Source organism: Hylobates moloch, unplaced genomic scaffold (genome assembly GCF_009828535.3).
Source record: "Hylobates moloch isolate HMO894 unplaced genomic scaffold, HMol_V3 SCAFFOLD_21, whole genome shotgun sequence".
NCBI classification, from domain to species: Eukaryota; Metazoa; Chordata; class Mammalia; order Primates; family Hylobatidae; genus Hylobates; species Hylobates moloch.
This window is the reverse complement of record NW_026652296.1, coordinates 51,791,411-51,807,562: the sequence shown is the minus strand read 5'-3', so window position 1 is coordinate 51,807,562 and position 16,152 is coordinate 51,791,411. Positions and strand designations below refer to the sequence as shown.

At 38.5% G+C, this 16,152-nt stretch overlaps 1 protein-coding gene across 18 annotated transcripts in view; it reads left to right on the top strand.

The window, feature by feature from the left end:
• The window catches only part of PLCB4 (phospholipase C beta 4), a 411,579-nt gene extending 395,971 nt beyond the window's left edge, over nucleotides 1–15,608 (top strand). For 15 of the 18 annotated variants that reach the window (XM_032142697.2, XM_032142694.2, XM_058432941.1 and 12 more), the window contains 5 exons: nucleotides 4,808–4,909; nucleotides 9,022–9,079; nucleotides 9,509–9,595; nucleotides 12,935–12,971; nucleotides 15,141–15,608. In XM_032142697.2, the coding sequence (XP_031998588.1) occupies nucleotides 4,808–4,909; nucleotides 9,022–9,079; nucleotides 9,509–9,595; nucleotides 12,935–12,971; nucleotides 15,141–15,229 (373 nt within the window). In that variant the 3' untranslated portion in view covers nucleotides 15,230–15,608. The remainder of the gene's footprint in view (nucleotides 1–4,807; nucleotides 4,910–9,021; nucleotides 9,080–9,508; nucleotides 9,596–12,934; nucleotides 12,972–15,140) is intronic. The other 3 variants (XM_032142700.2, XM_032142701.2, XM_032142702.2) reach the window with 1 other exon arrangement.
• The last annotated feature ends 544 nt before the right edge of the window (nucleotides 15,609–16,152 follow it).

Here is a 16,152-nt window from a genome sequence, read left to right as displayed (position 1 = left end):
AGCACCCAGATTCATAAAGCAAGTCCTTAGAGACCTACAAAGCGACTTAGACTCCCACATAATAATAATGGGAGACTTTAACACCCCACTGTCAATATTAGACAGATCAATGAGACAGAAGGTTAATAAGATATCCAGGACTTGAACTCAGCTCTGCACCATGCAGACCTAATAGACATCTACAGGACTCTCCACCCCAAATCAACAGAATATACATTCTTCTCAGCACTGCATCACACTTATTCTAAAATTGATGACATAATTGGAAGTAAAGCACTCCTCAGCAAATGTAAAGGAACAGAAATCACAACAAACTATCTCTCAGGCCACAGTGCAATCAAATTAGAACTCAGGATTAAGAAACTCACTCAAAACTGCAAAACTACATGGAAACAGAACAACCTGCTCCTGAATGACTACTGGGTAAATAACGAAATGAAGGCAAAAATAAAGATGTTCTTTGACACCAATGAGAACAACGACACAACATACCAGAATCTCTGGGACACATTTAAAGCAGCATGTAGAGGGAAACTTATAGCACTAAATGCCCACAAGAGAAAGCAGGAAAGATATAAAATTGACACCCTAACGTCACAATTAAAAGAACTAGAGACGCAAGAGCAAACAAATTCAAAAGCTAGCAGAAGGCAAGAAATAACTAAGATCAGAGCAGAACTGAAAGAGATAGAGACACAAAAAACCCTTCAAAAAAATCAATGAATCCAGGAGCTGGTTTTTTTGAAAAGATCGACAAAATTGATAGACCGCTAGCAAGAATAATAAAGAAGAAAAGAGAGAAGAATCAAATAGATGCAATAAAAAAATGATAAAGGGGATATCACCACCGATCCCACAGAAATACAAATTACCATCAGAGAATACTATAAACACCTCTATGCAAATAGACTAGAAAATCTAGAAGAAATGGATAAATTCCTGGACACATACACCCTCCCGAGACTAAACCTGGAAGAAGTTGAATCTCTGAATAGACCAATAACAGGCTCTGAAGTTGAGGCAATAATTAATAGCCTACCAACCAAAAAAAGCCCAGGACCAGACAGACTCACAGCTGAATTCTACCAGAGGTACAAAGAGGAGCTGATACCATTCCTTCTGAAACTGTTCCAATCCACAGAAAAAGAGGGAATCCTCCCTAACTCATTCTATGAGGCCAGCATCATCCTGATACCAAAGCCTGGCAGAGACACAACAAAAAAAAGAGAATTTTAGACCAATATCCCTGATGAACATCCATGCAAAAATCCTCAATAAGATAAATACTGGCAAACCAAATCCAGCAGCACATCAGAAAGCTTAACCACCATGATCAAGTCAGCTTCATCCCTGGGATGCAAGGCTGGTTCAACATATGCAAATCAATAAATGCAGCCCATCACATAAACAGAACCAATGACAAAAACCACATGATTATCTCAATAGATGCAAAAAACGCTGACAAAATTCAACAGGCCTTCATGCTAAAAACTCTCAATAAACTAGATATTGATGGAATGTATCTCAAATTAATAAGAGCTATTTATGACAAACCCACAGCCAATGTCATACTGAATGGGCAAAAACTGGAAGCATTCCCTTTGAAAACCAGCACAAGACAAGGATGCCCTCTGTCACCACTCCTATTCAACATAGTGTTGGAAGTACTGGCCAGGGCAATCAGGCAAGAGAAAGAAAGAAAGGGTATTCATTTAGGAAAAGAGGAAGTCAAATTGTCCCTGTTTGCACATCACATGATTGTATATTTAGAAAACCCCATCATCTCAGCCCCAAATCTCCTTAAGCTGATAAGCAACTTCAGCAAAGTCTCAGGGTACAAAATCAATGTGCAAAAATCACAAGCATTCCTATACACCAATAACAGACAGAGAGCCAAATCATGAGTGAGCTTCCATTCACATTTGCTACAAAGAGAATAAAATACCTAGGAATTCAGCTTACAAGAGATGTGAAGGACCTCTTCAAGGAGAACTACAAACCACTGCTCAATGAAATAAAAGAGGACACAAATAAATGGAAGAACATTCCATGCTCGTGGATAGGAAGAATCAATATCGTGAAAATGGCCATACTGCCCAAGGTAATTTATAGATTCAATGCCATCCCTAGCAAGCTACCAATGACTTTCTTCACGGAATTGGAAAAAACTACTTTAAAGTTCATATGGAACCAAAAAAGAGCCCTCATTGCCAAGACAATCCTAAGCGAAAAGAACAAAGCTGGAGGCATCATGCTACCCGACTTTATACTACAAGGCTACAGTAACCAAAACAGCATGGTACTAGTACCAAAACAGAGATATAGACCAATGGAACAGAACAGAGCCCTCAGAAATAACACCACACGTCTACAACCATCTGATCTTTGACAAACCTGACAAAAACAAAAAATGGGGAAAGGATTCCCTATTTAATAAATGGTGCTGGGAAAACTGGCTAGCCATATGTAGAAAGCTGAAACTGGATCCCTTCCTTACACCTTATACAAAAATTAATTAAAGATGGATTAAAGACTTAAATGCTAGACCTAAAACCATAAAAGCCCTAGAAGAAAACCTAGGCAATACCATTCAGGACATAGGCATGGGCAAGGACTTCATGACTAAAACAAAAAGCAATGACCACCAAAGCCAAAACAGACAAATGGGATCTAATTAAACTAAAGAGCTTCTGCATGGCAAAAGAAACTACCATTAGAGTGAACAGGCAACCCACAGAATGGGAGAAAATTTTTGCAGTCTACCCATCTGACAAAGGGCTAATATCCAGAATCTACAAAGAACTCAAACAAATTTACAAGAAAAAAACAACCCCATCAAAAAACAGGCAAAGGATATGAACAGACACCTCTCAAAAGAAGACATTTATGCAGCCAACAGACACATGAAAAAATGCTCATCATCACTGGTCATCAGAGAAATGCAAATCAAAACCACAAGAGATGCCATCTCACGCCAGTTAGAATGGCAATCATTAAAAAGTGAGGAAACAACAGATGCTGGAGAGGATGTGGAGAAATAGGAATGCTTTTACACTGTTGGTGGGAGTGTAAATTTGTTCAACGATTGTAGAAGACAGTGTGGTGATTCCTCAAGGATCTAGAACTAGAAATCCCATTTGACCCAGCAATCCCATTACTGGGTGTATACCCAGATGATTATAAACTATGCTACTATAAAGACACATGCACACGTATGTTTATTGTGGCACTATTCACAGTAGCAAAGACTTGGAACCAACCCAAATGTCCATCAATGATAGACTGGATTAAAAAAATGTGGCACATATACAACATGGAATACTATGCAGCCATAAAAAAGGATGAGTTCATGTCCTTTGCAGGGACATGGGTGAAGCTGGAAACCATCATTCTCAGCAAACTATCACAAGGACAGAAAACCAAACACCGCATGTTCTCACTCATAGGTGGGAATTGAACAGTGAGAACACTTGGACACAGGGTAGGGAACATCACACACTGGGGCCTTTTGGAGGGTGGGGGACTGGGGGAGGGATAGCATTAGGAGAAATGCCTAATGTAAATGACGAGTTGATGGGTGCAGCAAACCAACATGGCACATGTATACCTATGTATCAATCCTGCATGTTGTGCACATGTACCCTAGAACTTAAAGTATAATAAAAAAATAAATAAAAAAAAATAAATCCACGGCAGAAGCGCTTTTCAAAGCAACAGCAGTATTTTAGCTTTTCCTCAAACCCCTGGTGGTTTGTGTTTCTTCCTCATGATCACAACTATTATTCTTGGTTAAAAATCTTTGCGTTCTTGACATTGGTCAGCAACATTTGGTCATTGGTGTTTGTTGAATGAATGAATACAGAAAGGTCAATTTCCTAACAAGTTATGGTAAAATCTGAGAGTGATCTTCTTGGGTCCAGAGTTTCTATACATGTTCCTGCTGGAGTGGCTCTAGGATAGCTGAGTGAGCAACTCTCCACTTCAGTATTGCCCGTCTCCTTGGATGCAGAGCAAATAGCAGTGCCTCGGTAACCTGACTGCTTGGATGATGGTTTCCAGGCAGTGCTTTCAATAGATCTCCGTAGGTTATAGAAAAAGATTTTTGTAATCATATACTGTGTAGCATTTTAAGTTTTATTCCTTTAATTCACACATAAATAAACGTGTGTCATGCATACACATGCATCCACACATACAGTGGTTGGTTACCTGCAAACCTACTTTTTTGCTATTTCCTGTGCTTACTTGAAACCATTGAGTCCCTTTCATTCCTGTGGCTGATAGAAACAGGAAGGCCGTTTGTGATGGTTAGAACATTTTCTCTCTTCCAGCCCATCTGATCCCAAACAATATGAAGCAAAACTGAGATCTTTATATATATGGGCAAAAATACTGTCTCCTCATCACAGGCCATCACTGTCACTTCACCACTAGGTGGCCACTGCCCCTCAAGGATCAGCATCCACATAGCTTGGGGTCCCTTCCCTCCTTTTTCCAAAATACAGAAGTCGATGAGCTCAATAATAGAAAAAAAAAAAGAGTGAGAGGAGTGAGCCTAGTCATATTGCTATAAACAGAAGTATTTTGGGGTTTTTTCCATGTTTAAATTATGTCTATATATATAACATGTAAACTTTACTCTTGTAACCATTAAGTGCATGGCATTAAGTACATTCACATTGTTGTGTACCCGTCACTACCACCCACCTCCAGAACTTTCTCATTTTCCCCAGGCGAATCTCTCTACCCATTAAACACAAACTCTCCATCCCCCCTCCCTGTTTGTTTTCTTGTTTTTAATACATAGGGAAAGCAAAGAAATGCGAGCACACCAGGCTAAGATTTCTATGGAAAATAGCAAAGCCATCAGCCAAGATAAATCTATCAAGAATAAAGCAGAGCGGGAAAGGTAAGTCTGAGAGTACTCACTGCAGGAATATGGCATTGACTTGAGGACACAGTCTCAACTTTCTTTACGTGTGTACACACACACACAACTGAGACAGAAAAACACTTGTGGCTTTTGACTAGGAATTCTGCTATTATAACTGCAATGGAGATTTGTTATTATCACTGTAGAACAATTGTCCACATTTTCTGGTTGCTTACTACCACCAGTAAAATTAGTTTACATTCAATATATATGTGCTGCTTTACAAACAAAGTTGCATAAAATATGACATAATAATATAATTTTTTTATTTTATTCATTTACTTTTTGCTTGTTTGTTTTGAGATGGAGGCTTGCTTTATCACCCAAGCTAGAGTGCAGTGGCACAATCTTAGCTCACTGCAACCTCCACCTCCTGGGTTCGAGCGATTCTCCTGCCTGAGCCTCCCTAGTAGCTGGGATTACAGGCATGCACCACCACACCTGGCTAATTTTTGTATTTTTAGGAGAGATGGGGTTTCACCATGTTGGCCGGACTGGTCTTGAACTCCTGACCTCAAGTGATCTGCCCGCCTCAGCCTCCCAAAGTGCTGGGATTATAGGCGTGAGCCACTGCACCCAGCCTATAATCAATATAATTCTGAAGCATCCTTCCCAGGTTCCATTAGGTCATTCTGCAAGCCTCTCCCTTGCTCAGGTATCAGTCCATTCTGGATGGGCTGGTTCTGAATAGCAGCAACAGTCAGGAGGGTGGTCTTCTTCAGTAGTCCTTCACATGGGATCATCTTTAAAGCCCACATCCCGTTTGTCTCATTTGTCCTTATGTTAGGTGAGTTTTCTGGAAGCAGATCAAGGCAGGAATTGAGGTGCTTGTGATTCACTGAGGAAGGGACCTTCAGAGAAAGGCAGTAAGGAAGCAGGAAGGCCCAGGGCAGGCTCTAAGAAAGGATGTGGTCTCACCTAGGGTCCCTGTAACCTCAAATAAAAAAATTGCACCACAGATTTGTCCCTCTTTGAAGCAAGAGTACCTGGCTTTTGTGTTTCCATATTAGGCAGTCATTGGCTGCCTGAGACTGGGGGGAAGCTTTGTGTGACCTCCATAGAAGGTGCCAGGTGCAAGCCCTTTAGACACAGCTGGTAAAGGGGATCTGAGGAGCTGTCAATAGTCGTGTTACCCAAGGGATAGGCACTTAATTCCCAGCGATCACCTATGCTGCCCATCATCCACCTCAGGAAACCTCTGAGAATACAAACGCTGTCAGCTCCATAACCAAGAGCCTGGGTTACACCACCAGCGGTTAGGGACAGTGGGGTTCCTTCTTTTGGGGGAATAATACCCAGCAAGAAGGTGGCCTTTTGGCCAAAGTCCAACAGAGAAAAGTTGTTTTATGAGCCAGGTACAGTGGCTCACACCTGTAATCCCAGCACTTTGGGAGGCCGAGGTAGGCCGATTACCTGAGGTCAGGAGCTCGGGACCAGCTTGACCAACATGGTGAAACCTCACCTCTACTAAAAATACAAAAAAAGTAGCTGGGCATGGTGGTGCCTGCCTGTAATCCCAGCTACTCAGGAGGCTGAGGCAGGAGAATCGCTTGAACCCCAGGGGCGGAGGTTGCAGTGAGCCGAGATCCTGCCATTGCACTCCAGTCTGGCCGACAGAGCAAAACTTCATCTCAAAAAAAAAAAAAAAGAAAAGAAAAAATGTCATTCTCTGGATGTTATTCTCAGATAAGCAACTTTGTTTAAGGGCCTCATATATACATGGAAATGACACCTTCTTCAGCTTGAAAACACCAAATATTCCAGCCATGATAAAACCTCATTAATTTGAACTGTTTTAGACTGTCCAAAGTGAAATATAGAATTAACCATGACAAATGTGCCAATTAATAGCTTTTTACCATCTTTTTCAAATATGTTACAAAGTAGACTAGCTCAGTTGAGGTCAAATTATCTTCAATTTGGAGTTACTGCTAACTTAATTAGCAAGGTTCTTAAAATTTATCTTATTTTGAAAAGTGTACTTATTTATTGTAACTTTCTATTTTTATTTGTGCAGCTGTATGGGGGTACATGAGAAAACTTTACATGTATACAATGCCCAGTGATCAAGTCAGGGCATTTAGGTTGTCCATCACCCAAGTACTATAAATTTTTGGCTAAGTATCGTCACCCTACTCTGCTATCTCTTATAAGTTTGTATCCAGTGGTACGTGGTTCCAAAATATCTACAAATTGGCTGTTTTTTAAAAAATAATTTTTCTATACCAAGTGATAGTTATATTCTAAACCCATACTGTGTGTATGTTTGTATCCACTTTATCAAACTAAGGAGAAATAAAATTTAAAAATTTGTCATAGCACTAAGAAAGATATATAGAAACTGAAAATCATACTTACATTTTTAGATCAAAGAAGACATTTTAACAGAAATTACCCAATATTTATAACTGAATGACAATGTAAGCCCTATTTATCAATGTGTAGAGGGTAAAGTGATATTTGGAGTGAAAAGTATAGCCTAGATGCATATATTTTTTAAAAGATGTGAAAATTAATGAGCTAACCACTCAAAGAGAATATGAAGTTGGAAAAACAGAGTGAACCCAAATATCTCTGATGGAAAGAAATAAATTTAAAAAGCAAAAAATACTGAAATAGAAAACAAAATGCAATAGAGAACATTCAGAAAAACAACAGCTTATTTGAAAAGAATAATAAATCAGTTAACTTTCTCCAAGACTAAAGAAGAGAGAGAAAGCACGAATTAGTGATGTTAGGAATGAAAAGGGGAATTAACTACAGAGAAAAACACTTTGAAAAACTAAGTCTGCTATTGAAAAAAACTACCAATAAATTTGAAATGTTAGATGGAGTGGAGAATTGCTTTGAAAAATATAAATATCCAAAATTGAAAACGGAGAAAACCTGAACAGACTGACAATTATTACAGAAGTTCAAGAAGTTATAGGTCTTTTCACTCATGAAAAACACTCTACCTCACTAGCAGTCAGGGAAATGCAAGTTAAAACAATGAGCAATGCCATTCCATAGGAGCATCCAACTGACGGAAAGTCTGATAGTACTAAGAGTGGGCAAAGATATGGGGAAAGAGTAACACCCAGACACTGCAGATGGAAATGCAATTGGGGACAACTGGATTGGAGTAAGGAGGAGCCTGTTCATACCCTGCCAAGTGGCAAGTCTGAGTATACACCCTACAGCAGCCTTTGCCAGTGTGCACAAGAAGATATGCACCATACTTCATCCACTCATCCGTTTATTCAACAGACACTTATTGTGTCAGGTATTACAGGGCCCATGCACCCGATCGTTGTAGCATTGTTTGAAAATAACCTAATTTTTATTAACGGCAATGAGGAAATAGTATAGTCTGTTCATCAATTGAAAAATCCACACAGCAAATGAAAATAATGAAGTGGTTTGGAACATAAGTGTATCTCTAAAACATAAGACTAAGTGGTAAGCTATGGGAACAAACCCAGACTATGTTACTCTATGGGTACATTTAGAAAACACACGAAACAATACCACTGCGCCCGGCCAGCAACGTCAGCATCACCTGGGAGCTTACTAGAACTTCAGACCTCCCACCCCAGGCCCACTGGATCAAAGTCACTAAGGCGAAGGCACAACAGTCTGTGGTTTTTATCATCTCTCCAGGTGATCGGTATGCACAGGAAAGTTTGAGAAGCTCTTATATTACACATGGGCACATCTATATGTGGTTTAAAATATTAAAACATGGGTGAGAAGATCCACACCAAATTCACAATAGCGGTAACCTCTGGGGAGAGAGGAAGAAGGAAGACTGAATCAGGAAGAATACAAATGGGGCTTTAATTACATCTGGAACTGTTTATTGCCTTTAAAAACGTGAGATAAACATGGCAAAACATTAATATCAGTTAATCTGAGGGATACATACACAGATTTTTTAAATATTCTTCTCTGGACATTATATGTTTGAAAATACTGCAATAAAAATTAGAAAAATAAAGCAATAATTCCATCCAGAGAATTTGATGGAATATAGCTCTTTATTATTTGATATAATATTAATTTCATTCAATGTCATACCAACCATTATTTGTGCCCATTGCTTTTAGGCGAGTCAGGGAGTTAAACAGCAGCAACACTAAAAAGTTTCTGGAAGAAAGAAAAAGAGTAAGTATTTTATTATATTTTTGGCATTCTTAAAAAAACTATAAACAATAACTCATGTTAGCCACCAGACCTCTAGCTAATTTGCTTAATTTGATTTTTCTGTACATTAAACATTCCAGCTTCTCTGCTCCTTGAAAGCTAAAATAATTTCTCACTAAAATCTTTAAGGTAATGATTTGGCACCGTTTTATGCAGAAAATGAAGCCAGGTTTACTCATGCATAAGTCCTCTATTATTTTCTAAGATTTTAGCAGGAAAGATCTTCCCAGAAAGAATTATGAGTTTAAACTCTCCAAATTTTGAGATGATTTTTTTAAAAATTATTATCTCTTTCACTTAAATTATAGTTACAAGTCATTTCTCATCCCTGTTTTAAGATTGTAACCCAAAGTTTATCAGAATTTTTTTTTTTTTTTTTTTTTTTTGCAGCTCGCAATGAAGCAGTCCAAAGAAATGGATCAGTTGAAAAAAGTCCAGCTTGAACATCTAGAATTCCTAGAGAAACAGAATGAGCAGGTATTTTACCTAAAATACGTAAAAACATGCAGGCAGCTGGCCAGCTTTGGGATACACACGCCATGGCCCACAGTGACCAGTGGCTTGTATATTGTAATTGAAAGGTAGATAGAAGAATTTGTTGCCCATTACTATATTTTCTCCATTATATCCAAAAAGAAAAGAAAGTACCAGTTTTTGGAGCAGGAGCAGAGTTTGGCTGTGCCAAAAAAAAGAATATTTGGATAAATTATGGGGATTATGGGGATTCTAAGAATGAAATTACTAAAAGTGAGAGGATGAAAAAAAGAGATTACAAGGTATTTCTCCATTTTCATTTAGAGTTTTATAATTTGCAAACTATAGGCAAGGGATATGATGTTTAAAAGCAAATGAGAGAAACCACCTATTTTCAAACTCAATCTGAAAATGAAGTTTAAAAACCTCCCTGGGGCTTACAGGTGGTATCTAAAGTCCTGAGCCCCCATCACTCTACAAATCACTGAACATGAGTGGATACCATAGTCTTGGTGCTTTTTGCCTGCAAGACAAGACACTAAATAAAGAAATATACACAAATAAAGAGTTATCCAGGCCGGGCGCAGTGGGCTCATGCCAGTAATCCCAGCACTTTGAGAGGCCGAGGAGGGTGGAACAGGAGGTCAGGAGATTGAGACCATCCTGGCCAACATGGTGAAGCCCCATCTCTACTAAAAATATAAAAATTAGCCAAGTCTGGTGGCATGCACCTGTAGTCCCAGCTACTCAGTAGGCTGAAGCAGGAAAATCACTTGAACCCAGGAGGCGGAGGTTGCAGTGAGCCGAGATCGCACCACTGCACTCCAGCCAGAGCGACAGAGTGACTCCATCTCAAAAAAAAATAAAATAAAATAAAAAGGAGTTACCCAAACACCAACTGTTTAGTTAGGCCAATAGGCATATACCAGCACCAAGCTAAATGTATTTTTATCTGGTGCATGGTACAGGTGGGGACCTTTCCAAATGGGCTACAGCCCATCAGCCTTCTACAGTAACCTTTAATTTGATGGAAATCCCTCTAGTTCCTGTGGAAACAAGACCCTCAGTTATCATTTACATTTCAGACTTTCTCAGTTCAAATGTTATTCTTTAGGCGTAGTTGGTATAGAAGTTATTATTCCTAGGTAATTCAATTTAGAAACAGAGAGGTTTTGATGAAATATGTACTTGTGCCACATTATTCCTTCCTGTTTTCTCCCATCTATAAAACAATCCTATTTAAGGAATACTTTTTTCCAGAGTAAATGACTCCCCTTGAAGAATACTTAAGTAGGAATTTTACGAAAAGGTATCTTTGAGAAAGTTAAAAAAAAAATCATTTTTTTGTATGGCAATTGGGTAACAGATAAATCTGACTTCTAGTTTCAGATTCTTTACTTTTTGGTGGACAGAAATTTTATTCATCAACATACTTCCTAGTTACGTTTCCCATTTCCTTTTCAGCTAAGTGCTTCTATTCATAAGCAAGTCCACTCCAAGGGGACAATATATGGTTATTGTCCCATAGGTACAATTCATTTGACCAACTCATAAACACATCACATTCTGGTACAAGTTACCTAGCTTATGTTTTTGTTCTTAAAGCACTTCTCAAAAAGTGCTCCTGGGGGAAATGTGGGAATATGAATAAGGATAAAGCCACCATCTCCAAAGCTTTAGAAGTCACTTCAGTGATTCAACAATGGGTAGGGATAAGGATGCCTTGGAGAAGGTTTTAAAAAATTCTCCCTAGAAGAAGGGCACAGTGAAAGGTAAGGCACAGTTATGTGTTAGTTACCTAAATTAAGAAACTACTTGGAAATTGTGTTGCTTAGCAACAAGTTTGACTAAAGAATGTAAATGTGCTCAGAATTACTCATCACTACAATAGTGGTGTATGCTAGAGAATACAGTCATCTTGTGTCGCTAGTTTTGGAGCTGAAGTGCATAATTTTCAAAAATCACTTTGAGTTTTTATCCTACTACGTGGCTAATTCAAGCCACACCAGAGTTCTTGCATTAAACTGCTAGATTAGTGATAGCTGTATTGATTAGATTGTACTGGGAGGGTGCTGGCTTTTTGTTCCAGAAATTCAAATAATGTCTTTTAAGGTCTACCACCCACGACTGACACTTTGAGTCACAAAAGCTTGGGAAAGCATAGAACATGAAAAGGCTTGAGACCTGATAAAGATTTAATGAGATTCAAGGAAAAGACATTCAAGATATCATACTGATGCTTCTGGCAAGCAAAGAATTTGGACTTGAGTTTCTGTGTTAAGCTTTGCTTTAGAAGTATGGCCTGTTCAATTGCAAATTCAATCCCAGATCTTTCTAGTTATACATTTTTTGGCATTTAAGGGTGAGAAAGCTCTCAATTCACAGTTACTCTGTATGGTACAACACTGTCATGGGCACAGTGCAAAAGATACAGTGACTTCATTTCTTTCCTCATAAAAAGGCAAGGTCTGGAACTATATAGTATAGCTCCCTTCATAACCAGGTAAACATTTCATCAGCAGGAACAGTTCTCTGTCTCCAGACAATGCAGACTTCTACAACAATCTTCTAAATCATTGTTAAATCCCAAGACATTTTTTCTAAGCCAGAGATAAATGTAAACATTCTCCCATAGTATTTCCCTCAAAGGTTTCTTTCTGTTTTCCTGTGACCCTACTCCTAATCAGTGTCCCAAATCTCCCCTTCCAAAGCAAGGCCTGGAATGGATTCAGTCCATTAGCTAAACCAGTGTTGGGGGCACTGGCAGAAACAAACCAGGCATCAGTATGTTTTGGTCCTGATTCTGGATCCTCACCTTCTAGGTTATTTGTAAGCCACTTTATGTCCTTGCCTACTTGGTCAGCCAACTATTCACTTAACACTCTGAAGGTTGGGGATGTTTTTCCTACCTGAGTTTTTTCATAGACTTCCCAGCTACACAGTATATCTCATCTGTCTTGACATGTACCATTTCAAGCATTAACGACTCCATTACTGTCACACACTCGAGTCTCAAAAATTGATTTTTATCATCAATCCTATCATTTAATAAAGAGAGGTAAAAGGTTTTGCTTAAAGGCCAAGTTCTCCACTTACTGCCACGGAAGAGAGGCACAGTCTGGGGATGACAGGCGTTGGTTGTTTGTTTTGTTTCTTTATTTTCTGTTGAGATCAACTAGGGGAAAGTTTGTCACTGAGGGGTGTGTACATGTTTTATCCTTAGCTTTTTGCTTTTCTGTATATGGTTTTGCATTCATTTTTCAAATTCACTTCAATATTCATTTATTTTCTTTGTTTTGTATGTATGACTCAATTTTGACATTACTATTTTTGTACAAACAGCTTTTGAAATCCTGTCATGCAGTGTCCCAAACGCAAGGTAGGACCGAAACTCTGATAAGCAAGACGTTGCTTTCCTTCTCGACTACGTCCGTATTCTCTGTGCAGTCTCCATTTATGAGTCACATCTGGTCATAACTAATATCTGAAGGGTTTGGATTTAAAAGTTTGCCTATTCCATGCTTGGATTTCTGATGTCATATTCATGCCAAAATGCCCAAAGTCTTTAGAGAATTACTTCTGAGGGTATTTGAGCCTGTATTTTCTATTGCAGATCTAGGAAACAGATCATGGTAATAAAGACATAGCCAGAACAGTGATGTGCAGCTGTCATTCGGACTGACCAGAGCTAAGACAGGATCACAGAGTCAGATCACTCACAAATGTTAATATGATTCCAATTAATTTTTAAAGCACCTGCTAAAAGTTGGTTGGTGGTTTTTAATGATGGAGCTGTGCTCTGCGTGTAGAAACATTACACGATGACTCTTGTCATGCTCTCTGCTAAGTCCCATCCTCCAAAGACCTTAATCACTTCTCATAAGTAAGGTGATCATGTAATTTATTGTCCATACCAGGATAGTTTTGAGAGTGAAAGGCAGCTCTGTTCATAATATCTAGGACTACAGGCATAAACTGGAATTGCCTCAGGCAAAGGAGAATGAATGGTCACCCAACTCATACAAGAACTTAGCTGTTGGAATAGTCTTGTAATGTCCTATGATTCTTCCTTCTACGCCGTGGTCAATACTTTCTTCAGAAGCTAAAGGGGGAGAAACACAGAGAATCATTTGCTACTATTTACTGAACATGGAAGTATTTAATTTCCAGTGCTGACAATGTTTCACTGTCATCCCTTATGAATACTGTTTGTGTCATAGTTTCATGTTTGTATATTTTTCTCCATTTCTTCATTTCTCGATTAGAGTATTACTATACTTTAGGCATAAAAAATATCTGGGCAGAGGGAACCACCCATCCCAAATTTACACAGGAAGATTTAATTATTTGGTGTTATTATATCCATCCTCACCAAAATGAAACTTAACGCCAAAATATAGAAGTAAGAAGAAGAAGGAAATCACAGTATAGTCTGTGGGTTAAATTAATTTTGTCACAAGAATTCATTTGGAAAATGCTTCTCATATAATCTACAGAGTTGACCAAACCCCCTCCCAGTGACCTTCCATTTAGTTGGAATATCTAAGCAGACATAAATAGTAACATCAGGGCACTTCAGAATCTTCATCCAACTTATATCTTCATAGGTCCATGTTTCTATTTTCAAATGTCCTTTATTTCAAAGCAGCATGTCACTAACAAAAAGAAATGGGCAAATCCTCATTCCTCGAAAGATACGTGCATTGGGTTGGGCAAAAGCATCCAGGCTACTAGTTGGATAATAAAAGTTGAAATGTACTATTTGATTTTTTCCTATGTTTCCAAGCAAGTATTTCTCACCAGACACTGCCCCCATCATATCCCCTTTCCTCTTCTCGAATTAGCTGGTTTTCTTAGTGACAGTCTTAACTCGTGAGGTTGAATTCACCATTGCTTACTTCCTGGTAGTCCATAAAAAGTACCCTAGAGAAGTAAGAGCCCACAGGGACAGAGTTTGCACAATAAGATTCCTGAAAGCCTGCATGTTCCTGTAACATCCCATTTACAGACGACTCCAGCCGATCCAGTGTAATGTGCTCTCACCTGAACTTCTCTACCAATTAGATTTTTAGGGAATTACTTTTAACTAAATTTCAGGCTATTTAGGAAATAAGTTGTACATAAGCAATACTTATTCTAAATGTGATAAAATTATCTACACACAGTCAAAGCAATGTGTCAATCTGTGGAAACTAAATCAAACAGTTTGTGGTACAGTCTAAAGATAAAGCAAATGGTCTACCCTCTTCTCAAGTGGTTCTCCTGGCACTGTGTAAACCAGTCCCCAAAATTTAATGTGTGTAAAAACTTCCTGGAGATCTTGTTAAAATGAAGATTTTAACTGATTCAATAGATCTGGGGTAGACTCCAAGATTCTACGTTTCTAAGAAGGTCCCAGGCAATGCTGATGCTGCTTGCACATGGACCATATTTTGAGTAGCAAGGATGTGGTGACAGGATCATATTTATGGGAGAAGAGAGGCCAGGTTGTTAAGTGCCTTCAGATAAGGATTTCAACACACGTAAGGCCATGTTTCTGATGTTATAGGCGAAGGAGATGCAGCAGATGGTGAAATTGGAAGCCGAGATGGACCGCAGACCAGCAACAGTAGTATGAAACTCCAAAATGCAAACTGAAGCAGCAAACCCACAAAGCATCAAAAGATTCACTCACAAACCTCTGAACACAAACTCCATGGATGAAAGCTGTTTATTTTGTTTCCTATATGTGTAAACAAGATGATATCTGAAACCAGAAAGACTTGGAATGTCTGACTGACTTCTATTTAACAGCTTGAGTATTGCATTTCCTTGGCCAAACAAAAGTAGCTACAAATCCACAAAAATTTCCTATTCCAGTAAGGCAGAGTTCAACCATTGATAATACAACTTAAACATGTTTGCTATAAAATACCATCACAAGTAAATGAGCTTGGTGTTAACAACTCTCCTTTGTGATGCCTTAGGACATGTTTGAACTGCAGCAAAAAAAAACAAAAACAAAAAACAAAAAACAGTGCATTAGCAATTTCATAGCAAGTGCATGCACTAGGAAAAGAAAACTGTCTACAAATTTATTAGCAGAAGTGGTGGTCTGCTAGACAAATAATTTTGCAAAATTTTTCTACATCTAAGTTACCTCATCAGTAAGTGCCATGTCTCTACCATGCCATCAGAGGCTAATTTCCTGTAAAAGTTGTGGAAATTATTAGAACAATAGAAAAATAGAGCAGTGTATGTGTGCCAAAACTCATCATTACTCAAAGGAGAACTGTGTTAGGCACATTTAAGAAAGTTTACATCTGACGTTGCTTTATAGGAATTGTTTCTGCAGATTCCAGATATTACAATTCACACCATAAAGATTGTGAAGTGGTTATTGGCAAACATTTGTAAATGTGACCATGTATAAAGTATTTATACTCTTTAATTCACACTGTTAGAGAGCAAAATCATCTAAGTATTGCCACATGACAAGATTAGTAAACAGGAATCCTAGAACTATGTTTGCATGATACACAAGCACCAATAAAGACTAATCCATACACAGTTAACCTAAT